We start from the raw sequence: 27,308 nt of genomic DNA, 5'->3' as shown, positions 1-27,308 counted from the left end.
ACAGGGGTCAGGGGGTATGGAGGGAAGGCTGGGTTCTGAGTTGGATGATCAGCCATGATCATAATAAATGGCGGTGCAGGCTCGAAGGGCCGAATGGCCTACTCCTGCACCTATTTTCTATGTTTCTATGTTTCTATGTAACTCATCTCCTTCTACCTTAGGCCAAGAACTTATCAATCACCCATCTGTGGACACTTTCTGGAGGTCCAAGATCCGTATGCTCCACGACCGCTGGACTAAGTCTGTAAATATAGGAGGAGACTATGTTGAAAAATAAATGTGCTAGGTTTTCTAAAACTTACTCCTTCTACCTTAGGCCACGAACTTATCAATCACCCCTCGTACAGTACCTTAGTATCTTTCTCTCTCTTTTAGCACTAATTATTTTATATATACCTGCTATTGCTATTTATAGTTTCCATTATTATGTGCTGCTGCTGCTGCTGCTAAACAACTAATTTCATAACATATGCCAGTGATACCAAACCCGATTCTCATTCTGACCTGGAGAGAGTGGAAATGGAGAGGTCCAGACAGAGTCAATGTGAAGAGGATGTTTCCCATAGTGGGGGAGTGTAGCACCAGAGGGTAGATCCTCAGAATACAAGGACATCTATTTAGAACAGAGATGAGGAGGAATATCAAATAATGAAACAGGCCATTCGGTCCTTCAGGTCCATCCTAGTTCCTGGGCATGAGAAACACATTATTTCCAGTTCCTTGTTTAAGGATGTTCAGACAATAGAGAAGAGAATTACACAAGTGATCCCTGTAATGAAGGAGTTAATGTATGAGGTGTGTTTGATGCCTCAGGGCCTGTACTCCCTGGAGTTTGGAAGAACGAGGAGAGATCTCATTGAAACCTATTGAATATTGAAAAGCCTGGATAGAGTGGATGTGGACTGTAGTGAGTGAGTTTAGGACCAGAGGACACAGCTTTAGAATACAGGGATATCCATTTAGAACAGAGATGAGGAGTGATTACTTTAGCCAGGAGGTGATAAATCTGTGGAATTCATTACCACAGACAGCTGTGGAGGCCAAGGCATTGGTATATTTAAAGTGGAGGTTGATAGTTGGGGGGTTAAGGGCTACAGTGAGAATGGAGATGAAACAAAGTCAGCCACAATTGAAGGACAGAACTGACTCAATGGGTCAAATGGCCTAATTTGGCTCCAATATCATGTTCCTCCAAATTTGCCTCGGAGTTTTAAATACTGAAACCATAGTGAGGAAAACTCACCTTCCAGGCTGCTGGAGTTGTGCTTTAGCCAGGAACCTTTCTTTTCCTGAAGGCTAGAATGATGGTTTAAATGTTAATGAATGGGTGTTTACTATTCTGAAAACAGATTTCCTGTCAGCTCATCCTGAACAATTTTTGAGAAGACCTATTCAGATCCAGTTATCCTTCTGTAACTGAAGTATTCTGTCTTTTTCTAGTCTGCCCCACAAGTCTATCCATTGGATCCTGAATATCTGCTTCTGAGCAAGTGCCCTTTGTTTTTCCATCTTGTCCCTCATTGCTCGATGTTCCCTCCAAGCACAAAACTTACAGGTTTTTCCAGTTTTTCCTCATAACTTGATCAGCCCAGCAATGGTAGTTAACCTCATGTGTTTGCTTGAAGATTCCAGTGACCTCTCGTGCCCAAGCTCAAGATCAGGATTGTTCAATGTCATTTCCAAAACACACGTGTAAAGGAGAATGAAATAATTGTTACTCCAGATTTGATGCAACTCAAAAACAAACACAATAAGATAAAGAACACAACAATTTAAAAAGGCAATAAATATAAATACATAAGAGAGTTTATATACACAGATTGACTGTCTGTCCATAAAGTGACACTGGGCATAGGAGTGTCTGTACATAAGGTGACTGACGGGAATTGATAACGTACTGGGGGTGGGGGGGGTGGATGGATGGGTAGGTAGTTATTAAGCAGGTCCTGAGTTCCACTGAACACATCCGAATCAGAATCAGGTTCGTTATACATGGACAAAGTGCTGGAGACACTCAGCAGGCCAGGCGGCATCTATGGAGAAGAGTAAACAGCCAATATTTCAGGTCGAGACCCTTCATCAGGACTGGGAATAAAGATGAGGAGAAGGTGAGGGGAGGGGAGGAAGAAGCACTAGGTGGTAGGTGATAGGTGAAACCGGGAGAGGGGAGGGGTGAAGTCAAGAGCTGGGAAGTTGATTGGTGAAAGAGATAAAGGGCTGGAGAAGGGGGGATCTGATAGGAGAGGGTACAAGACCATGGAAGAAAGGGAAGGAGGAGGAGCACCAGAGGGAGGTGCTGGGCAGGTGAGGAGAGAAGGTGAGACAGGGAAATGGGGAATGGTGAAGGGGGTGGGGGAAGGTTCATTATCACTGACATGTTGTTTCATGACATATGTCAGTGATACAATGACACATGTACGCACCAGTGTGTTACTGTATCACTGACATGCTGGTATGAATGTCATATTAGTAAACCATTCTAATCTCAGGAGTACAGTGCAACGGTACTGTGCAATGCATAAGATACTATAAATTACAATGTGAATATATTAAAAATAAATAGTCCAAATGAGAGTAAAATAGTAAGATAGTGTTCATAGGTTCAAGGACCATTCAGAAATCTGCTAGCAGAGGGGAAGAACCTGTTCCTAAAATGCTGAGTGTGTGTCTTCAGACCTCTGTACCTCCTCCCTGATGGTAGCGATGGGAAGAGGGCATGTCCTGAGAGATGGGAATCCCTCATCTCACTTCTTCCATTATTTTCCAGAATAAGCTCACAGGTCACCTTGTTTAACAACCAGACACTCTCAGCTCCTACTTAATTTGTACTGCAAGTTTGCAACAGACTTGTCTTTGAGGAATAATATGGATGTTTGCAATAGTCCATCACTGTATGGAATAGCAATAAAGGTGAAAGATGCTTAAATGGCAGAACACAGATTACCATGCAGGTGTTAATAGTCAACAGGAACTACAAACTAACAAGTGATGATACTGTGAAGTTAGTAAAGTAATTGTCTCTTAGTGGGTGTGCGTGGCCTGTATCCTTCCCTTACACTCTTATCTTGCCTCCATATGCCAAATGCCTCCAATCCCCTGCTGTGCAAAGGAAAGGTTTGCTCTTCAAGTTCCTTCCTAAAAACCCCTTTCTTGCCTGGGCTGATAGAGCTCAATTTGCAATCTACCCTTGCGTTACCTCTTGCCTTGCTGCAACCTGTGGAAGTGTGGCAAGACAGAGCTTTAGATAATGTCCAGGCAAGAATAGTGTGCTGCCAGCACAAGCAAGAAAGGTCTTTGAAGAGCATAGTTTTCCTCTGCATGGCAGGGGACTGGACTCACTTGGCATACAGAGACAAAATGAGGCTACAATCAAAGGATGCAAGGTAGATTCGAAGGACGACTCCCAGGCACGGGTGAGTCTAGAACTAAGGGGCATGGTTTCAGAAAAAGGGAACTCCTGCGTAAGAACAGAGATGAGGGAGACTTTTCTTGGGCAGTTACATATATCTAGAATGTTCTACCCAGAGGGCTATGGTGCCAGTGTGGAAGCTGTGGTAAGGCAAGAGTTAACATAATCTCCAGGAAGGGATAGATTGTAAATTGAGTGCTATCAGCCCAGGGAAGAAAGGAGTTTTAAAGAAGGACTTTGAAGAGCATAGTTTCCCTTTGGACTGCAGGGGACCAGAGACATTTGCTATATGGAGACAAGACAAGGATACACATATCATTGGTTATTAGCTTGTAGTTCCTGTTGACTACTAACACCCGTATTGTGAATGGTGATTAATTATACAAACAAGGGCTTATAACTCACACAGTTTACCAATTGGCCAATATTCATATCCCCTTGTCAATTATGTTTCCTTAAGGTTGATATAGCTCAGGGTGATAGTGGGGACAAGCTCCCACAACCTATTAAACGCTCCCAATGACACACGTCTCAAATAGCCTCTGACAACCAAGTCCAGCCCCTGGTCCTCACGTGTGGCTTAGCTACTAAGCTCAGTGGAACCATTTCTATTGACAGGAGGATGGGCAAAGGCGAGATACTGATGCCTTGAAACTAGTGACTTCAGGCAAGTGGGGCTCATCAGCTGTGGTTGGCAATTCATCTAGGAGAAGGAAAACCGATCGCTCTGATCAGCCACACTCCTCAGTGCCCTACCAATCACCGTGTAAATTCCACCCTGGTCAGTCCTCCCAAAGTGCAACACCTCACACTTGTCTGCATTAAATTCCATCTGCCATCTTCCAACCCATTTTTCCAGCTGGTCTAGATCCTGCTGCAAGCTTTGATAGCCTTCCCCGTTGTCTACTATGTCCTCTATCATGGTGTCATCGGCAAATCTGCTGATCCAGTTTACCACGTTATCGTCCAGATCATTGATATTGATGACAAACAATAATGGACCTAGCACTGATTCCTGCGGCACACCACTAGTTACAGGTCTCCAGCCAGCGAGGCAATCCTCTACAACCATTCCCCTCGCTTCTTCCGTGAAGCCAAAGTTTAATCCAATTTACTACTTCATCCTAAATACAAAGCAACTGAACCTTTTTGACCCACCTCCTGTGCGGGACCTTGTCAAATGCCTTCCTAAAGTCCACATAGACAACATCCACTTTCCTGGTAACTTCCTTGAAAAACTCTATAAGATTGGTTAGACATGACCTACCAGACACAAAGCCATGCTGACTATCCCTAATCAGTCCTTGTCTATCCAAATACTCATATATCTGGTCCCTTAGAATACCTTCCAATAACTCACCCACCACTGAAGTCAGGCTCGCCAGCTTATAATTCCTGGTTTATTCTTAAACAGCAGAACAATAGCTGTCCTTCAATCCTCTGGTAGCTCACCTGTCACTAAGAATGATTTAAAAATCTCCTCTCGGGCCCCTGCAATCTCTGTACTTGCTTCCCACAGGGTCCGAGGGAACAGCTTGTTAGGCCCTGGGGAGTTATCCACCCTAAAGACAGCGAACACCTCCTCCTCTGTCATCTGCCGTGAGCCCAACACGGCATTTCCTCACATCTGCAGACTCCTTCCATTCCCTGAGTTAATACAGATGCAAAATATCTATTCATGATCTCCTTCATCTCTTTCAGCTCCACACATAGATCACCACTCTGATCTTCCAGAGGACCAATTTTGTCCCTTGTAATTGAAACCCCGCTGATTTCCTTGGCTGTGCAAGTCTCTGGAAGTCACGCTCCGGTCCTGCCAAGCCTGTGAGGTTGAGACGGCTCCCCCACCCCAAACCCTGCTGTTACAACTCAATGCCCAGAAATAACAGACAGCACACTGCATACAGTTAAAGGAATTATATTTATGAATCTTAACTAAAGGGTTAGTAAAGAACAAAACAAAAAGGGCCCAATATAATTAAACAGTCAAATGTGCACCAGTTGGAGCTCAATTCACCAATCCTCACTCGATTCCACCACCCGGTTCCATCGAATCACGATCTCCCCACTGGGTCGTATCCTCTGCAGCGTCTTCTCACTCCATCTCACGCCGAACAAAAGACCCAGCTCACATTCCAAAGCATCTACTATCTCCAACCATAACCCAACACTCCTTCTACAGAAAGACCATTATGTTAGCAGTGAAACCTTTCCCAGGGTATTACATAATCATTTTGCTCTTAATATGGAATCCCTTAGGATCCTCCTTCACCGTGTTTGCATGAGCAACCTCATGCCTCCTGTTAGCTCTCCTGATTACTTCCTTAACCGATCTCTTGCATTTAGAGGAGGGGTTAAAATTACCAGAGGTCGGATGATGCCATCAGGTTGGAGGCTACCCAGATGGAATACGAGGTGTTGCTCCTCCAACCTGAAAACAGAGAAGGTCTTGGACCATCGTGTCAGAATGGAAATGGGGACAGGGATTTAAATGATCAGCCACCAGGAAATCCTGCTTGTTGCGGATGGAGCATAGGAGCTTGAGAAAGCAGTCCTCCAATCTACGTCAGGTCTCACCGATGCAGAGGAGGCCGTATCCTGAGTTACTGTATCTGGCTACTCTGGGAAACACTTGTGAATAAGTGAACAAGTTATAAATTTGAACTGTTAAGGCGGTTATGGAAACTTATAAATGATTCAGCCTCTCCACAGCAGCAAAGACTGGGGTCATTAGCTGGGCTGATTGACAAGAAATGAACCATGGGCCACTTGATTAACACTAATTGTCTCCAATGATAACATTCTGTCCCAGAGTCATGAAGGATAGGACTGCATTCAAATCTGAATGTCCCCGTCCATATTTATTCAGCCTCTGTTCTCATTAGCCTTTGAAACCATAACCAGGAAAGATAGAAATGTCACACTCTTTGCAATCATTTGATCTCCCAGGCAACAGCTCCCCCTAACAACAGAAAAACATGATGTAGGCATCTCGTCGCGCTTTATTCCAGTGACCTTGACTACGCTGACAAGAGATGTGTGACCTTCATGACAGGTGCTGAAGGAAAAGTCAATGTTGTATTTATAGGAGTCATGTTTACTGTCCTGCTAAAGGTGTAATTCCTTTGACAGAAATCACAGCTAGGCTAGATTGGAGAGGAGTGACACGTTCTTCTCCCAAAGAGATAACCCTGAACCAACTGGATCTTCACACTTCAACACCAGTCCTTTTCTGTCACTGACTTACTGACTTCAGAATATACCAGTGAAGTTGAACTCACATGCTTGTAAAGGAAGATTAAAGATTAGCTGGACAGTGAATTGTGTCGTTTGTGTCAACAACTAACACAGTTCAGGGCTGGGCTGGGGGCAGCCGGCAAGTGTCACCATGCTTCCAAGACTGACATAACCTAGCCGGTCGGTCTTTGGAATGTGGGAGGAAACTGGAGCACCCTGAGGAAATCCCCAGGGAGAAAGTACAGACTCCTTACAGACAGAAATGAACTCTGATCACTGGCACTGCAGAGTGTTGAGCTAACTGCACAATGCTACTGTACCACACCATCCTATCAATAGATGACTTTTATTTATTTTATTTAGAGATTCCTACCGGCCCAATGAACCTGCACCACCTAAATACACCCACGTGACTAATTAACCTACTAACATGTCCACCTTTGGAATGTGGGAGGAAACCAGAGCACCTGGAGGAAACCATTGTGGTCACAGGGAGAACGTACAAGCAGCGGAGGGAATTGAAACCCCAGTCCCTGGCGCTGTAAAGTGTTATGATAGGACACATCACCCCTTCTTACCCAACTATCGACGTCGTGGCTATCCCTCGAGGTCGAGGATGATGGTCTTCGTTCTGTTGATCTACTTATGGGCTCTCAAGTGGCTTATGAGTCCAATCTTGGCTTTGAAAGTTCTTCCACATTCAGGACAAGTAGTTCCAGATGGCAGATCAGGCTTTGGTTGTTGCTGCCTCCTTTTCCATTTTTTTCCCTTTTCTTCTAATTCTGCACATCTGTTGGCTTCGAAAGTTGCTGTTCCTTCTTGGATGATGGCTTGCCAGAGTTTCCTGTCCATGACATTGGTTTCCCAATTGTTGATGTCAATGTTACATTTCTTCATGATGGCTTTTAAGACATCTTTGAATCTCTTCTGTTTTCCACCTCTTTTACGTTTGCCTGCTTTAAGCTGGGAGTAGATTTGTTTCGGCAGACATTTGTCTTTCATCTGAACAGCATGAACGCTCCATCTTAGTTGGTCCTTGATGACGTAGGCTTCAATGCTTGTTGTTTTTGCTTCATTTAGCACACTGACGCTGGTTCTTCTATCTTCCCAGCTGATGTTTAAGATGTTTCGAAGACAGCGTTGATGGAACTTTTCTAGTGCCTTCAGATGTCGTTGGTATGTTGTCCAGGTCTCTGATGCATACAGGAGCGTTGGGATTACCACTGCTTTGTACACTAACACTTTGGCATCTGTTCGGATGTCACGATCATGAAAGACTCTTGTTCAGAGATGTCCAAAAGCTGTTCCAGCGCATTTAAGATGATATTGAATCTCTGACTGACCAAAGTCTCACCAGACGAAGTGTGTTGAGTCTTTATATTAATGAGGTCATGTCCTGTGCTCTTTGCCAGTATTTTTCAGTACAGGTTTTTGAGGAATGGTCTGATGATAACGCCTGCAAATTTCAGAATAAAATGACACCATAGATATACAGACACACGCGGGATTCTGCAGATGCTGGAAATCTAGGGTGACACACAAAATGCTCGTGGAACTCAGCAGGCCAGGCAGCATCTGTGGAGGGAAAAGGAGAGTGGACGTTTTGGACTGAGACCCTTCACCGGGACTGGAAAGAAAGAGGGCAGGCAGCCGGTATAAAGGGGTTTGGAAGGCGGAGAGGAGAGAGCTGATGGTGATAGGTAGATCCAGGTGAGGGAGAACGGAGGATTGGCAGGGGGAGAGTGGGAATCATGTCAGAAGCTGGGAAGTGGCCGTCAAAGGGCTGAAGGAGATGGAATCTGATCAGAGAATTATGGTGGACCATGGAAGAAAGGGAAGGAGGTGGGGAGGGGAACCGAAGGGAGGGGTGTGTGGGTGGTGAACAGATCAGAGGGTGGAGGAAAGGAAAGAGAAAGGAATTGTAGTTAAAGACACAAAATGCTGGAGGAACTCGACAGGCCAGGCAGCATTGATGGAAAAGAGTACAGTCCTGTTGAACGGTCTCAGCCCAAAATGTCAACTGTATGCTTTTCCATAGACACTGCCTGGCCCTCCTAGTTCCTCCAGCATCTTGTGTGTGTGTTGCTCGGATTTCCAGCATCTGCAGATTTTGTCTTGTGAGTGTTGTTATACGACCTGCAAGGATCTAGTTGGCCAGTGTGCAAATAGGGCACTTTAATACCAGCACTGTTTTTTTTCTGGTTTTCTACTCCAGCCAGTGTTAAACCAGGAAGAGCCCAAACTCCCATGGGATTTGTCTCAAAAAGTTCCGTCCTGTATTCTACCTTCTCCTGGATTCTGATTTCTGCTTTTCCAAAGGAGTGGTTTGTACTCCTTCATCTCCACTACCTTCTGATTCTGGCTTCCTCCCCTTCCTTTCTAGCCCTGGTGAAGGCTCTCAGCCCGAAACATCAACTGTTTATTCCTCTCCACAGATGCAGCCCGATCCGCTGTCCCTCCAGCATTTTGTGTGTGTTGCTTACCACCAGCGAGTCAGTCGAGGCCCTGGGACAGCTGTTGCTTCTCTTCGCTGTAGTCCTGTGGGCTTCCAGTGGCTGTTCTGACCCTGATAGATGCATCACCATTGCGGACGGCTCGAAGTGTGTGCAATACTGTCCCTAGCTGAGTAGTGTACAACTCCCTGACATTTTCACAGAGGTAGCTTTCAATAACTTGGGAAGGGGACAGAAACCAGAATAACAGTGTGGGAGAGGGCAGGAAGACAAACTGCATGTGATAGGTGAGACTAGGTGAGGGGGAAAGGTGGGCAGCTGGGGGAGGAGAGATGAAGTAATAAGCTGGGAGGTGATAGGTGGAAACGGTAAAGGACTCAAGAAGACGTAATCTGATTGGAAAGGAGAGTGGACTATAGGAGAAAGGGAGTGAGAAGAGGCATCAGAGGGAGGTGATGGACAGGTGAGCAGAAGAGAAGGGATGAAAGAGGAACAGAATGGGGAATGGGAAAAGAGAGAAGGAGGACAAGAAAATAGTGGAAGTTGGAGAAATTGATGTTCATGCCATCATGTTGGAGGCTACCCAGACGGAATATGAGGTGTTGCTCCTCCAACCTGCAAGTGGCCTCGTCATGACAGTTGAGGATTCCATGGACTGACATGTCGCAATGGGAATGGGGATTGGAATCAAGATGGTTGACCACTGGGAAATCCTGCTTGTTTTGGATAAAGATCTTTCACAGGTACCCACATTTGCAAGTATTACAGGTGAGGAGGGCAGGCAGGATCTATAGAGTGTCATAAACAGATGATTGGTGAGACCAGGTGAGGGGGGAGGTGTGTTGGTGGCGGTGGCGGGGGGGAGATGAAGTAAGTAGCTGGGATGTGATAGGTGGAAAAGGTAAAGGGCTGAAGAAGAAGGAATCTGATAGGAGAGGAGAGGAGATCATGGAAGGAAGAGGAGGAAGTGGAGGGAGATTCATTTTGTTGCAGGCATGTACAGAACAAAGAAATACAATAGAATCAATGAAAAACTACACACAAAGACTGACAAACAACCAATGTGCAAAAGAAGAGAAACTGTGCAAATACAAAAATAAATAAATAGATAAATAAATGCATAAACAAACAAACTGAGAACACGAGTTGTAGAGTTCTGAAGGTGAGCCTGTAGGTTGTGAGATTAGTTCAGTGTTGAGGTGAGGGAAGTTAACCATGTCGGATCAGGAGCCTGATGGTTGAGGGGTGATAACTGTTCCTGAACCTGGTGGTGTGGGTCCTGAGTCTCCTGTTCCTCCTTCCTGATGGTTGAGGGGTGATAACTGTTCCTGAACCTGGTGGTGTGGGTCCTGAGGCTCCTGTACCTCCTTCCTGATGGTTGAGGGGTGATAACTGTTCCTGAACCTGGTGGTGTGGGTCCTGAGGCTCCTGTACCTCCTTCCTGATGGTTGAGGGGTGATAACTGTTCCTGAACCTGGTGGTGTGGGTCCTGAGGCTCCTGTACCTCCTTCCTGATGGTTGAGGGGTGATAACTGTTCCTGAACCTGGTGGTGTGGGTCCTGAGGCTCCTGTACCTCCTTCTCAATGGTAGTGGTGAGAAGAGAGCGTGGCCTGGATGGTGGGGGTCCTTGATGATGGAGGCTGCTTTCTGGTGGCAGTGCTCAATGGTGGGGAGGGCTTTATCTGTGATGGACTGGGCTGTGTCCATTACCTTTTGTAGGATTGGTGATTCTATATCAGGACACGTGGAAGCAGTTACGATACTCTCCACAACAGAAGTTTGTCAAGCGTTTAGGTGATGTGCCAAATCTACACAAACTTCTAACAAAGTAGATGACTCTCGGTGTCCAAACCCTCCTACCTTGCAGGTCGACTCGGTAGTCAGTAGCCTTTTAACTTACAGGATGAGTCGGTGGTATGGAAATCAAACGCTATGCAAACATTCATATCAAGCGGCCTAGGGTATAAGAGTAAGGATGTAAGGGTACAGAGAATGAGCCACTGACTCCTGGGCCAAAGGACAAACCCTGATGTGATACAAAAATTAATTTCAGTTGTCAGTGAGAGCAGCTCCCAGTGCGATCGCAGTCAGATCCTTTGAATTGCAGTCCCCTCCCCGACTCGCTGACGTACTGCTCCGCTGTGGAGGGACTTATTTAAAGGTGTAGACTGAGGGATCCTCAGTGTGCTCATAGGCAGAGACAGAAGCTTGCCGTGCTCTGAAGTACTTTGGAGAGAGTTTAGAATCTGCATTCCCTGCACTGAGAAAACTCAGTCAGCCAACTATCGACCAGAAGGAAGCTTTAGTCAGACTCTCACTGTTCTCTCTCGCCTGTAAGTGCTCTTTATTGCTGCTATGACTGTTGTGGGTACCACGGTGGTGTAGGTGTTAGCGTGACATTACCATAGCTCGGGACATTCCAGAGATCTGGAGTTCGGAGTTTAATTCCAGTAAGGAATTTGTATGTGGAATGTGTGGGTTTTCTCCGGGTGCTCCAGTTTGCTCCCGCATGCCGGTTAGTAGTTAATTTCGTTACTACTGCTCCTTCCACTAAGTCTGTTCACGGTGCTGCGCAGAGCTTCCACCTTGCTAACGACCTAACCCCGAGCAACTTAGTGATAGCAGAACGATGTCTGTACGTACAGATATCTGCATTTTCTGTGTCTCTGAGGATGAGTCTTTGTGTCTGTGTTCTGTTGCCTCTTTCTAGATATGCATGTATCGGATTTCCACAAGACTGTGCAAAGCTACGTGTTTACTTTTCTCCCCGCACTCCTGTCTCTGTTCTGTTCTGCACTTCTGAACGCATTTCCATCCAAAGTCGCATGTCTACACATTTAGGACATAGAACATTAGAGCACAGTACAGGCCCTTTGGCCCACAATGTTGTGCCGACATTATAGCCTACATTAAGATCGATCTAGCCTTTCCCTCCATTGTTCTATCATCCATATCCCTGTTTACAAGACTCTTAACTGCCCCTAATGTATCTACCTTGACTAGCACCCCTGACAGAGCATTCCATACACCCATCACTCTCTGTGTAAAAAAACTTCCCTCTGACATCCCCCTTATACTTTCCTACAATTACCTTGAAGTTATGCCCTTTTGTATTAGCCATTTCCGCCATGGGAAAAAAAAATCTGACTGTCCACTCGATCGAGTCACCTCTCATCCCCCCTTGCTCCAAAGAGAAAAGCTCCAGCTCGCTTGACATATCCTCATAAGACGTGCTGTTTAATCCAGGCATCATCCTGGTAAATTGCCTCTGCACCCTCTCTAAAGCTTCCACATCCTTCTTGTAATGTGGCAACCGGAGCTGAACACAATACTCCATGTGATCTAACCAGAGTCTGAGAGTTGCAATATTACCTCGCGCTCTTGAACTCAGTCCCCTGACTAATGAAAACCAGCATACCATCTGACTTCTGAATCACCCTATCAACTTGTGCAGCAGCTGTGCTGGATTTTTGTTGTATCCTTTGAGATATTCATATCAAGTTCGAGTTTATTGTCATTCAAGCATTCGCATGTATACAACTAAATGAAACATTGTTCCTCTGGGGCCAAGGTATAAATCACAGCACATACAGTCACACACAGCTCGTGTAGTTACAATCCTGCACATACACTCACAGAATAATATTCACTGAGTGGCGTGGTCTGAAGTTTGACAGTACATGGGATGTTGTCCTGGAGCCACTCATCAGTAAGAACAAGCACGCAGCAGTTTCTCATGTCACCCTGGGTCAGCTGCAGATGAATGTAATCCAGCTTGTCTTGCAGGGAGCAAACGCTGGGGAGCCGGCATGCAGGGGTTAACCTTCTAACCTAGTACAGATTCCAGCGCGATTGCTCATACCACTTCCAGCATCTCCTCTCCAGGGTGTCTGTAACAGGCAACACCACAGTATGAGAGGCTGGTCCATGCATTAACCCGAGTGTAAGCAGTTCCTCTGTGGTCGCTTTCACTTACGAACTAATAAACTGGAATTGCAGTATTTTGTATTTCAGGATTTCCGATTTCCATAACTCAGACAACCTGCCTGGCTTCTGCCCTAAAACGCTTACAATTAAATTATCTCAGACTTTCAATTGCTGAATTTTATTGAGAGATTCAGAACAGTGACAGGCCCAATCAGGCCAAAGAGCCACCACCGCACAATTACAGGCATGTACTAGTTAACCTGCTAACCTGCACTTCCCTGGAATGTGGGAGGAACCGCAGCATCCTGAAGAAACCTACACGGTCACGGGGAGAACTCTTTATGGACAGTGGCAGGAATAGAATCTGGGTCAATCTCACTGTGATACCACACGGACACAGGGACAATGTACGGATCCCATACTGAGAGTGACAGGAATTGTACCCCTGTCACTGTCACTGTAATACCACACGGACACAGGGAGAACGTACAAACCCCTTACGGAGAGTGACAGGAATTGTCCCTGTGTCACTCTCACTGTCACAGCACACGGACACGGGGAGAACGTACAGACCCCTTATGGAGAGTGACAGGAATTGTACCGGATCACTGTCACTGTAATACCACACGGACACGGGGAGAATGTACAGACCCCTTACGGTGAGTGACGGGAATTATACCGGGTCACTCTCACTGTAATACCACACGGACACGGGGAGAACATACAGACCCCTTACGGAGAGTGACGGGAATTGTCCCTGTGTCACTCTCACTGTCACAGCACACGGACACAGGGAGAACGTACAGACCCCTTACGGAGAGTGACGGGAATTGTCCCTGTGTCACTCTCACTGTCACAGCACGTGTCACATTCCAGCTGCTCTCCCCCTTGGAGGGTGTCTGTCAGAGAATGAAAGCAGCTCTCTCTTTCCCTGACGTTCCCTATCTATTGTTCTGGCCAAGAGAACTGATGTGAGTTTGGTCTAAGGTCAGTAAGAGTTTCTGGATACGCATTCTGCTCTGTTCCCTCTGCATTTCCTTCTCGCAGATTGTCAGAAGTTAGAACACAGTAAGTAGTACGTAGAATTATAGCACATATTTTACAACATAGAACGTAGCACGAAGAATACAGAACATCAAACATAAAACATAAAACACAGAACATCAAACATAGTGCATAGAACAAAGGAGCATAGAGCATAGCCCATAGAATATAAAACATAGAGCATGGAACATCAAATGTAGAACATAGCACATAGCATATAGATCATAGAGCATAGCCCATAGAATATAAAACATAGAGCATAACACGTGGTTTATAAAGCATAGTACATCGAAAAGAAGATAGAACATTGAACATAAAACATAGAAAACAGAACATCGAACATAGTACATAGACCAAACGACATAGCACATAAAATAAAGAACCCTAAATATAGTACGTAGAACATAGAACATTATCTACGCTACCGTGTTGCCCTTTGTTACCCACAATGATTCCAAAATTGTCACTTGTTCTCCACAAGCCTTTACCGTTTTTTTGATCAGATCCTGAGCAAAAAGCACCTCAGTGCAGGGCAATGATCAGGCTGCCTCACTGTTCCATGACCTGTGTTTGGCCTCTCTGCAGAATGCATGTTCTCTCTGTGACTCTGCGTGTGTGTGTGTCTGTGTCTGTTTGTCTCCCCGGGTGTTCCAACTTCCTCCTACATATCAACGAAGGTGCTGTCAGGCTAATAGTCCACTGAAAACCACCCATTAGCAGCAGTTGATGGCAAAAAAGGGAGTTGATGTGGATGTTCCAGAGAGGAGGATAGTGAGATATTGGCAAATAAGACATAGATCAGCATCAGGCCATTTGGCCCATTGAGTCTGCTCCACCATTCAATCATGCATGATACACTTTCCCTCTGAAACCCATTTTCCAGCCTTCTCTCTGTAACCTTTGATTCTCTTACCAATCAAGAACATATCAATCTCTGCCACAATATACCTAATGACCTGGCCTCCACAGCTATCTGTAGCAATGAATTCCACAGATTCACCACTCTCTGGACAAAGTAATTCCTTCTCACCTCTGCTCTAAATGGACATCCCCCTGTTCTGAGTCTCTGCTCTCTGGTCTTAGACTCTCCCAGTATAGAAAACATGCTCTCTAAGTCCACTCTGTCTAGCTCTTTCCATATTCAATAGATTTCATTGATATCACCCTTCATTCTTCAAAACTCCATTGAGTAGAGGCACAGAGCCATTATCGTTCCTCATGCATTAACCCTTTCATTCTTGGGATAATTCTCAAAAACCTCTCCAACGCCAGTACATCTTTTCTCAGATGTAGATCATAGCTGGGAGCTTAACATCCAAGGATTCATATTACATCTGAAGGACAGGCAGGTAGGCAGAAAGGGTGGCATGGGTCTGTCGGCAGATAATGAAATCAAACCCTTAGAAAGAAGTGACATAGGATCAAAAGATGTAGAGTCCATGTTAGGAGTGATAAGAAACAGCAAGGGTTAAAAAACCCTGATGGAAGTTATATACAGGCCAGGATGTGAGATATAAATTACAATAGGGGATAGAAAAGGTATATATTAAGGGCAATGTTACAATATTCATGGGGGATTTCAATATGCAGAAAGATTAGGAAAATCAGATTGGTGCTGGATCCCAAGAGAGAGAATTTGTAGAATGCCTATGAGATTGCTTTTTAGAGCAGCTCATGGTCAAGCCCACTAGAGAAAAGACAATTCTGGATTGGGTGTTGTGTAATGAACCAGATTTGATTAGGGAGCTTAAGGTAAAGGAACCCTTAAGAGGCAGTGATCATAATATGATAGAATTCTCCCTGCAGTTTGAAAGGGGGAAGATGTATCAGTATTACAGTGGAGTAAAGGGATTTATAGAGGCATGAGAGAGGAGCTGGCCAAAGTTGATTGGAAGAGGACACTAGCAGGGTCGATGGCAGAATAGCAGTGGATGGAGTTTCAAGAGCAATTTGGAAGGCATAGGAAAGATACATAAAAGAGAAAGGATATAATATAGCAAGAGTTAGTGGGAAATTAGCTGATTGGAGAGCTTTTAAAAAATCAACAGAAGGCAACTAAATGAGCCATAAGGAGAGAAAGATGAAATATGAAGGTAAAGTAACCCATAATATAAAAGAGGGTATAAAAAGTTTTTCAGACGTATAAAGCATAAAAGAGAGGTGAGAGTAGATATCAGACTGCTGCAAAACAACCCTGGAGAAGTAATAATGGAGGACAAAGAAATGATGGCCAAAATTAATATATTTTGTATCAGTGTTCACTATGGAAGACACTAGCAGTATGCCAGAAATTTGAGAAGGTCAGATCAAGTTAGTGTCGTTCCAATTACTAAGGCAAAAATGTTTGGGAAACTGGAAAAGCCTGAAGGTAGATAAGTCACCTGGACCAGACGGACTGCACCCCAGGGTTCTGAAGAGGCATTGGTAATGATCTTTAAAAAAAATCACTAGATTCTTGAATGGTTCCAGAGGACTGGCAAGTTGGAAATGTTACTTCACTCTTTAAAAAGCGAGGGAGGCAGAAGAAAGGAAAGTATAGGCCAGTTAGCTGGAGTTCAATTGTTGGGAAGATGTTGGAGTCTATTATTAAGGATGAGATTTCAGGGTACTTGGAGGCACATGATAAAATAGGCCAAAGTCAGCATGGTTTCCTTAAGGAGAAATCTTGCCAAACAAATCTGTTGGAATTCTTTGAGGAAATAGCAGGCAGAATAGACAACGGAGAATTGGTGGATGTTGTTTATTTGGATTTTCAGAAGGCTTTTAACAAGGTGCCATATATGAGCTGCTTAACAAGGTAAGAGGCCATGGTGTTACAGGAAAGACACGAGCATGGGTAGAAGATTGTTTAGCAGGCAGGAGACAAAGTGTGGGAAAAGGGGGACCTTTTTGGGTTGCCTGCCAATGACTAGTGGTGTTGGCAACACTTCGTTTCACATGATACTGTACATGAGGAGTGATCTGCCGGCTGGCATGCAAGTGAAAGCTTTTCACTGAAGCCTGCTGACTGACTGCATGAAGAAAACTGTGTGGGAGAGTTCTGAAAGTAGAAGAGCTGCTGCACTGGGGCAGTTCCACCCTCTTGATCTCGGAAGTCCGGGTCCAGTGGTATGAGTAGTTGTCACAACTGGGGTGTTGCTTGGTTGTAGTGGATGACCGGGATATCTTCTGTGCCTCATCATGCCCTCCCTCTCCACGAAGCATTGCAGGACTGCCTTCCTGGCCACTAGATCTCACTGTTGACTTTAATTGGCCAGTGTGCTGGAGCCAGCTTTACATATGCCCACCTCGAGTAAATGCTGGAGGAGATCAGCAGATCAGGCAGCATCTGCGGACAGAAATGAACAGCCGACATTTTGGGCTGAAACCCTTCATCAGGACCTGTTGTGTTTATGTTGTGCTCATGTCCCTATCTCACCAGGTGAGAGGCCCACCAGCTGCCTTCACCTGGTTTAGCCCTCCTGTTGAAATAGTGTATCGCGGCTCAGGTGGCAATAAGAAGCCGAGTTGCAAACTGAGTTAGTCTTGTTCCACGACAGATGTGGGACCAGTGAATCCCTGGTTTTCTGGGCTGGTCAGTCACTAACAGCTCTCTGTGTCATGTTTGATGTAGGACGGAGACTATGAACCTGCTTCCCAGCGGCAATCTGATGATTGTGATTGCAGTTCTCCTCCTTTGCTCGTCAGTTGGTGCGCAGGATCTGGACAAAAAGTAAGAAATACTTGTTTTTTTGTGATGGTGTAAATCTTCCCCAGGGGAGCATTTATATCCGAGTGCTTTGTAACACATCCCCAGTCTATATCACCATGTACAGACACTGAGCTTCAGTTTCTTTGAGACATTCACAGTAGATACAAAGAAAAACAATAGAATTCATTAAAAGTGCACACCAGATGGACAAACAACCGACACGCAAGAGAAGACAACTGTGCAAAAATAAATAAATCATATTGAGAAAATGTGCTGTAGAGTCCTTGAAAGTGAGTCATAGGTTGTGGAATCAGTTCAGTGATGGGGCAAGTGAAGTTGAGAGAAGTTATCCCCTCTGGTTCAAGAGCCTGGTAGTTGAGGGTTAGTAACGGTTACTGAACTTGTTGGGGTGGGACCTAAGGCTCCTGTACCTTCTTCCTCATGGCAGCAGTGAGAAGAGAGCATGACCTGGGTGGTGGTGATCCTTGGTGATAGATGCTGTTTCCTTGTGGCAGCGCTCTGAGTGGTGGCCATGTGGACTCTATGGGATTTATATGTGTACCATACTCTTACCATGTGATCTTTGGGCTGGGTACACATCAAAGGTGTTATAGAGCCATTTTAATGGAGAGCATTAGAGATCTATCCAGTCACCCAGCAAACAGCAGAGTCTCAACAAAAACTACCTGAAAGAAACTACAAGCCGAGGGATAAATGTGCATACTCTTAGTTCCACTTAAGGAAGGTATGCACATATGACGTGGTGGCATGATAATGTATTCCATTCACGTATTTTTACATATAACCCATAATGAATAAAGTAAGCAACAAAGAGTGCTTAAACAAACAATATATTTATGATATTACTGATATATTAAATAGACAATAAAAACCGTACGGCATGTTAACATAGCATTTAGCATAAGGTTTTACAGCAATCAGGGTTTGATTTCCGCATTTGCCTGTAAGGAGTTCATATTTTCTCTATGTGACAACATGGGTTTCCTCAGGGTGCTCCAGTTTCCTCCCACATTCCGAAGTTATAGGGGCTGTGGAGGCCAAGTCAGCAACTGTGGGTATATTTAAAACAGCTGTTGATAGATTCTTGATTTGTAATGCCAGCATAGGTTACAGGGAGAAGGCAGGAGACTGGGATTGAGGGATAATAAATCAGCCATGTTTAAATGGCAGAGCAGACTCGATGGGCCAGACGGCCTAATTCTGCTCCTATGGTCTTACAGGTTAGGGTTAGTAAGTTGTGGGCATGCTATGTTCACACCCGAACATGGTGACACTCGTGGGCTGCCTCCTGCACAATCCTCAGTCTGTGTTGGTCGTTGCAGCAAAATAATGCATTTCACTGCACAGTTTGATGTTTCAATGTACATGTGACAAGCAAAGCTAATACATATAATCTTTTTATCTTAATAAATTCCTGGATTACCACAATATCCAAATATCAGATGTTATTTTGTTTTGAACGTACCTCAGCAGCCGAGTATCCAAAGTCTTCTAGTGAAGAAAATCCCCAAAGAGACATAATCGATGGAACTTCCCTTGCAGTCCTAGCTGGCTGACACTATTTCCCAAACCAGGGAAGACATTTTCCCAGCATCCACCCTGTCAGGTTTCTCAAAGGTCACATTTCACACTTGATATCAGCCTAGTTTACCCAATCTCTTCATAATTTCATCTTTGTTTCCGAACTTGCGGTGTAAGAAATGGCTACCAACTATTCCCGCCTTAGAAAATAATTGAAAGCTCTCCCCTTGTGATGTTCTGTCCATGCAGGATGTCATACAGTACTAAACCCAATATATAGAACACCTAATATTCCGCCTGCAGAGCCTCCATCCTGACAGCATTAATATTGATTTCTCTACATTCATGCACTTTCGCCCTCCTCCCTCCTACTCTTTTTTCCATTCCCCATGCTAGTTCCCCTTCTCTTCTCCTCCCCTGCCCATCATATATAACCATATAACAATTACAGCACGGAAACAGGCCATCTCGGCCTTTCTAGGCCGTGCCTCCCTCTGGTGCCCCCCCCCCCCGCTTCCCTTTCCCCCATGGTCCACTCTCCTCTCCTATTAGATTCCTTCTTCTTCAGCCCTTTATCTCTTCCACTAATCACCTCCCAGCTTCTCACTTCATCCTCCTCTTCCCCCTCCCCTGGTCTCACCTATCATCAGCCAGCTTGTCCTCCTTCCCCTCCCCCCCCCACCTTCTTCTCCTTCCCTTTCCAGTCCTGATGAAGGGTTTTGGCCCAAAACCTCAGCTGTTTATTCTCCTCCATAGATGCTGCCTGACCTGCTGAGTTCCTCCAGCACTTTGTGTGGAAGTTGTGTTTGTTTATTTGTTTATTTAGAGATGGACCAAGGTAGCAGGCCTTTCTGGCCCAAAAAGTCCACACCACCCAATTACGCCCATGTGACCTACTAACCTATGTCTGCAAAGTGGGAGGGCACTAGTCACACTGCAAACTGCCCTTTCAAAAGCTCCTTTCTCGAAAGCACTATAGGGTTGTTAAAAAAAACTTCACACCTTTTTAAAAGTTTCTTCTCCAGGAAGTTAATCTGATCAGCTATTCTAGTTACTCCCTCCCCCAACCCCCTCTAACAATTAACCCTGTCACTGCTCTGCACTGTAAACCACTTTTCATAATGCTCTTTACAGTTTAAATACATGCTGGTATTTGTGTATTTATGCATTGTTTCTTCCATTTCCATCCGTTATCATCTAACTTTCAAGTGGCCCTCCACTGGTCAAGGTCGACCATGGATGTTGTGTGCTAGTTATCTGCGTTGTTGGTGCAGTGCTGTCTGTGGCTGATGAGACCAATGCGAGAGATTGCATCTAAAAGTGGTCTCTGCTCTGCTGGAGATGCACCGTTCCTTCCTATGGACCTGTTTGTCTTCAGCTGCTTTCCTTGCCTGACTTAAGGTGTTGTTTCAGGGTGTTTCTCAGTCTGCAAGTTCCTCCCGGGGCTCAGTGTTGATGTCCAAAGCCTTCGTGTCCTGCTTGCAGGCATCCTTGTGGCACATTTGCAGGCGGCCAGCGGTGCTTTGCCTGAAGTCAGCCTACTGTAGAGGATGTCTTTGGGAACACGGCCATCCTGCATGCGGCAGACATGACCCAGCCAGCGCAGCCTACGCTGCCTGAGCAGGGTGTACATGCCAGAAACAAACTCAGCATTGGGTGCTCTGCCTCTCCAGGAGATGCCCAAGGAGCATCAAAGGCTCCTTAAACAGTAGGTGTTGAGCCTCCTCTCCTGCGTAGCATATGTTGTCCGAGTCTCACCGCCCTACAGCAGTGTGCTGGTGAAACAAGCCATCTTTGTGTTGACTGGGAGTTCGGAATTCTCCCAGACTTGTGTGGTGAGGCAGCAAGGGTTGTTGCAGCCTTCCCAATCCGCTTGCCGGTTTCTGTGTCTGAGGAGAGGTCGTCACTGATAATGGAGCCCGGGTATGTGAACTGATGGACAACATCCAGTTTGTAGTATATAATATAATGCTATACTTTATATCATTATTATGTATATTATATATATTATATACATAATGTATATATGTATTAGATAAATTATTATATTATATTAATTATTTTAAAGAACTATTTAATTCTTTATTTTTTATAACTGTTGAATGTTGTTACATTTTGTTGAATGTCATGTCAACACACCACAGCAAATTAGGAATACTCGTACAGTAAATATACAGTCAGTGGCCACTTTATTAGTTACTCAACATACCAGATAAAGCGATTAGTGAGTATATGTTCATTGTTTTCTGCTGCTGTAGCCCATCCACTTCGAAGGCCTGCGTGTTCCACATTCAGGGATGTTCTCCTGCACGTCACTATTGAAATGTGTGGTTGTCTGAGTTGCTGTCACGTTCCTGCCAGCTTGAACACTCTGGCTATTCTCTGATGTCTCATGTTTTAGCCTACAGAACTACTACTCACTGGCTGTTTTTGTTTGTTTTTCACACCATTCTGTGTAAACTCTAGAGACTGTTGTGCATGAAAATCCCAGGAGATCGGCAGTTTCTGAGATACTCAAACCATCCCATCTGACACCAACATTCATTCCACAGTCAAAGTCACTTAGACCATGTTTCTTCCCCCATTCTGGTGTTTGGTCTGAACCTCTTGACCATGTCTGCGTGCTTTTCTACATTGAGTTGCTGCCACGTGGTTGGCTGATTAGTATTGCCGTTAATGAGCAGGAGTACAGGAGTAGCTGATGAAGTGGCCAGTGAGTGTGCACAGTTACAGGGGAACTGTGGGGCAAACCGCAGAGGTACAGCAGTCTCCTGGTTTCTCTTTTAGCAGGCGGATGGTGACGGAGCACCAGCTGCTCCACGACAAAGGGAAAGCGGTGGAACAGTTGAGACGCCTGTTGTGGCTCAGCAGCGCCATGAGGAGCGTGCACACAGCGCAGCGGAGACGCTGGGCTCGCTGGCCGCTCCACGCCCCCCCACTCGTCCAAAGGGACCCCAGGAGATCCGCACAGCAGATAAGGTCCCTCGGTGCTCCTGGAGTTTTGCAAAGGTCCTGAATGAGGTGCATCAGATCTAAACGGATTGAACCGATCTAGCCACAGATCAACACCTGTTTGTTAACTCTGTCGTCTGTTCGTCGTCTCCGTTGAGTAGTTTTGTAAAACCTCAGATAAAGTTTAATTAAAAATTTCTGCTTCATCATTCTTGTAATTTTTCTCTTTTTTTTAAGTCTGGACAGAGATGAGATTTATTTAACACATACGCATTGAAACTTGCAATGAAATGCATCGCTTGCATTAAATCAAATCAGTGAGGATGCAGTGTGGGCAGCACACTTGTGTCACCATGCTTCCTGCACCAACATAGCATGACCACAACTTACTAAGCCCAACTATACATCTCTTTGGAACGTGGGACCAAACCAGAATGCCCAGAGGGAACCCACGTGGTCACCGGGAGAAAGAGAGCGCCAGGAATTGAACCCCTGTCAGTGATCACTGGTGCAGTAAAGTGTTACACGAACTGCTACGCTACCGGGCTGCCCCAGTGGGAACAAAGACAGCAGAGAGTTCAAGATGGGGATTGCAGGACAGAAACTTGAGAGCAGACAGGAGAGAATGAAGTGAGTAGAGAGTTGGAACGAGAGTGTGGAGAGTTCAGAGCAGACAGGAGGAGCTGAGAGCAGACAAGAGAGAATGAAGTGAGTAGAGAGTTGGAACGAGAGTGTGGAGAGTTCAGAGCAGACAGGAGGAGCTGATGGTGGCCAGCAGAGTTAAGGGCAGACGGTAGAAGTTTGTTGAGGTCCCTACCGAACTCAAATGCAGGAATCACAGAGACTTTTGCAATTCAAACAGAACAAAAAGTTTTGTTGCATAAACTAATCAGCAAAACTAATGAGAACTCAGGCAAACTATTGTGACGGGATCCTGAATTATCCCTTCTGGACTGTGCCTTTAAAAGGAGAGAGAGAGTGTGCAGCTGTACAGCACCAACAACTTGTTATTGAGAGAGCGGGCGAAGACTGCTCACAAACAACAGGAATTCTGCAGATGCTGGAAATTCAAGCAACACACATCAAAGTTGCTGGTGAACGCAGCAGGCCAGGCGGTATCTATAGGAAGAGGTGCAGTCGACGTTTCAGGCCGAGACCCTTCGTCAGGACTAACTGAAGGAAGAGTGAGTAAGGGATTTGAAAGTTGGAGGGGGAGGGGGAGATCCAAAATGATAGTAGAAGACAGGAGGGGGGGGAGGGATAGAGCCAAGAGCCGAAAGACTGCTCACAGTTTGTTTGGAATTTCCGCAAGGATGCTGCCAGCTTCTGAGTTCCTACAGAGAGAGAAGGGAGGAGCTACTTGATGGGCAGCTGGTGTTCAGCACAACAGTATTTAAACCAGCGTAATTGCTTGTTTCACAGGACATGCAGACACACTAAGGTGTGGTGAAGTTAGCACTATCCTGTTCAGGTGCCCACGAGTGTGGGACTGAGGATCGATTGTGAGGGATAGATCTGTGATTATTGGTGCGTAAAAGAGCGACCCTGTGGAGTCTACCAGTGTGTCTAACCTTTGCCTGGGTTGGTAGACTATCACTTGAAGACGCTGCTCTTAATTTGGTCAAGCTTGGCTAACTTGGAAGTTTCGGAGGACAACGGGAAGAATCGACTCACTGGCTCAGTCGGACAACTACAATACCTCTCTCTCTCCATCACTACTGAACTTAATACCATGAACTGAACTGATTCCCTTTACCCATCATCGTAAGACTGTATCCATTTATCCCTAGGCTTGAAGAAGCATGGTTTTTATACTTCCACACTTATATATATAAAATCATTGCTAACCTGTTTGATATATCTGAATTTATATTACTGTAATGCGTAGTTACTAATAAACGAGCATTAGTTAACAGCAATACCAGACTCTAAGGTGTTTTCCATTTCTGCTGGTTCTTTAACCCACACGGGGTACGTAACACTATCGAGAATCTTGAAGAATTGAGACCACTGGTGACACACAGAAGAACTTGATCAGAGTTTCACCAGACAGGGATCCACAATGACCGAGCAAAGAGGGGTTGGCATCCCACTGAAATACCCCCTGGAGCACCTGGGAATTCAGGACCAACCTGACGTACAATACAAGATATTGACAATCCCATGGTAATGCAATTATCCCAAATTGATTAAAAGTGATAAATACAAAGAGATCTGAATAATCCCCATGATCCCAAATGAGACACCTGCAACACAATGTGAAAAGCCAAAGACAAACAATTCGACATTAAAGGAAAGCGATCCAAGGAACACGACATAGCCACAAGGTGACACTGAGAAAATACAATCGACATAATAACTGAAAGAAATCTTTTCGTTTTATTTTAAAAATGACCCCTGGTTGTGACTGAAGCCCCTACCCCCCCCCCCCCGCCCCAAAGCCGATTCCTGGTGTCTTAGGGTGATTGGAGTGAAGCCGACGATAATCAGTAATCAGGTCAGGGTCCAAAATATCCCGGCTGGAACCCACTCCTTTCCTTCCAATCAACTAAATAGAGGAACTGCCCCTTAACTTGCTGGGAGTCGAGCAATCTGCGGACAGTGTAAGCAGGCGCTCCATCTAAGATTCTAGGCAGAGGGGAAGGCTTAGGAGTAGGAGCTAGAGGACTACAGAATAGGGTGTTAAGTTTAGAGAAGTGAAAGGAGGGATAGATTCGGAGAGCTGAGAAGCTGTAACCTATAAGTTATGGAATTGATCCTCTGAACAATCACAATCCTAGAGGGCCCTTTAGTGTTCTCGTGCAGTGTGTGAAACTCTGACTAAACACCAAGTTAAACCGGAGCCAATGAAGACAGAGTCGTAGTAAGGTTAACCATTTACTGTTCACTCTTCCACATTAACATCATATGGTGAAAACTGTTGATAAAAAAATACAAACATATACAGCATCTGTTTCATTCTGGAGTCCACATGCTCTCCCTTCTTTTAGCGAGTGTCTCCAGCCGCCCCGAGTAGTGAGTGAGGGGGGTCCCGTCAAACCGCTGCCAGGCCCGAGCCCACCCCACGTTAGAAATTGAAAAGCCGACACGCGCGCCACTTCCCTTAACAGAATCCACGTTAATATTTTTACTTCAAATACTTCCTTATGAACTTACGGCGTTGCTTCTATAATGTTTCTTTGTGGGTAGACACGGATCTCTTCACAATCATGCTGAACGCATGGCACCCACCTTTACACTTTCCCGAACCGGAGGTTACACATAAGACGCAGCGAAACCGGAGGTGACGTCATCACATGCCACGATATACCATAGACAATGAATTTACCTTTGCTATACTGTAACTTAATTATCAACCTTAACTTTAACTGGAAAACAGTTACCAACAAATCATTTAAAGCGTAGACCCAACAAAGTCCCCACGCTCCCCGCAACACACTCCCCGCCTGACCTTTGTAAGGTCACTATAAACATGGTATAGGACTTTAGTCTCTAGATCTGTCTTTAGGTAGAAGTAGAACAACCTCTGTAACTGGTCTCAGGTTTCCTTTTCAGGGTTCGTTGTAAAGATGTGAACTAGTTGACTGCCTGCTCTTTATTGTTTGGCAAGCGCTGGCGTGGTTCTCTGAATGGTAGTGGGGTGACCCAGTTGTTCACTTTGTCTCTAAAGACCTTTGTGTCCATTATTTTTAAGGAGATGGCGTCTTCCACCAATGGAGCAAGTTTATTATTGTGCTTAGTTTGAGCGAAGACTGACTGTCCCAGTATCTTCTCAGTTACTTTACTATGCTCGTGCCTTTGTTGTGCTTCCTTGATACACACAACACTTGTGGAGGGCTGAGAAATTAAATGGCGGCCTCTCCCTAGCACGTTAGTCTTGAGCGTGTTAACTGTCGGTTTGTGTATGTTGCCAGGGCAAGACCTCTCCTATCACCACCCAGCCCAGATCCAGACATTGGGCAAAGGGGGCATTGTGTGGTCCATTGACCTGCTGCCTGACCTTGTGTACCCTCAGAATGTGTCTTCCGAGTAGCAGGAGTATTTCTGCTTCCGGATCCAGTTCTGGGATGTGCTTGGCAATGTGGTGGAGATGGGGCTGGTGTAGCACTGTGCTTAGCGTCGGAATCTCAGATCGGTTATTTAAGATCTCTTTGCACTCTAAGAGTGGAGGGAGACTGATGACGACTTTGCCATCCAGTGACTCGAGCTGGAAACCTTCTGCCTTCCTGCCATATGTTTCTGCGATGCCAGAGCAAGTTCTGAGGTAGTATGGGAATGGATTACCCTTTACGCTGAACAACTCAAAGAACTCTGGTCTCACTAGTGAGCGGTTGCTCTGGTCGTCCAGAATTACATAGGCCTTAATGGCCTTGTCTTTGGCTCCCTTAGGGTATACCTTAGTGAGGCAGATCTTTGAGCACGAACGGCTCAACTGATCTAGACCGCAAACTTCTGTGCAGCTCGAGCTGACAATAGTTGTATCAGAGTGATGCTCTCTCTCCCCGCCACCCTCTTGTGGGAGTGGAGGAGCCTTGGCAGTTTGCGGTGATGGGCCGGGATGCATGGCTCCATCGTGATTAGTGCTGTTACTGTATGAGCACTTTACGAGGAACGTACACTCTTTAGTGAGGTGGGAGATGGAGGAACAGCACTTAAAACATATTTTTTCCTTGAGAAGGGCCTTTCTTTTGTCAAAGGGTTTGTTTTGAAACATTCTGCATTTTTTGAGGAGGTGGGGTTTGTTGTGTAATGGACAATTCTTGCTAGGGTCATCGTTGATTGTGGAGACTTTGGTTTTATGCACTGAGACAGGTTTATTGATGACAAAATTGTTCGAAATGGGTTTGACTGGGTTGGTGTGAGTGGTGGTGCTGCCTTGATTCATGAAGCTAGGGTCGTTTCGCCTCTTCGCCTCCTTGCACACAAACCTACTAAAGTACTCAAAGGGAGGGTATTGACCACCGTTCTCTTCCTTGTACTCTGAGACAATAGACACCCACCTTTCCTACAGCCCAAATGGAAGCTTGTCCACAATTGGTCCGACTCTGCGTG

The 27,308-nt window shown here is 45.3% G+C and overlaps 1 protein-coding gene across 4 annotated transcripts in view; it reads left to right on the top strand.

Annotated features, from left to right (window-relative positions):
- LOC134343525 (parathyroid hormone 4-like) overlaps positions 1 to 22,416 on the top strand; it is a 48,038-nt gene extending 25,622 nt beyond the window's left edge. For 3 of the 4 annotated variants that reach the window (XM_063042272.1, XM_063042270.1, XM_063042271.1), the window contains 2 exons: positions 17,685 to 17,783; positions 22,092 to 22,416. In XM_063042272.1, coding sequence (XP_062898342.1) covers positions 17,695 to 17,783; positions 22,092 to 22,320 — 318 coding nt within the window. In that variant the 5' untranslated portion in view covers positions 17,685 to 17,694 and the 3' untranslated portion in view covers positions 22,321 to 22,416. The remainder of the gene's footprint in view (positions 1 to 17,684; positions 17,784 to 22,091) is intronic. The other variant, XM_063042273.1, reaches the window with a different exon arrangement.
- Positions 22,417 to 27,308: the final 4,892 nt, after the last annotated feature.

Source organism: Mobula hypostoma, chromosome 3, assembly GCF_963921235.1.
Source record: "Mobula hypostoma chromosome 3, sMobHyp1.1, whole genome shotgun sequence".
In the NCBI taxonomy this organism is placed as follows: domain Eukaryota; kingdom Metazoa; phylum Chordata; class Chondrichthyes; order Myliobatiformes; family Myliobatidae; genus Mobula; species Mobula hypostoma.
The sequence above is the reverse complement of the archived record's forward strand: the minus strand, read 5'-3'. Positions and strand labels throughout refer to the sequence as shown.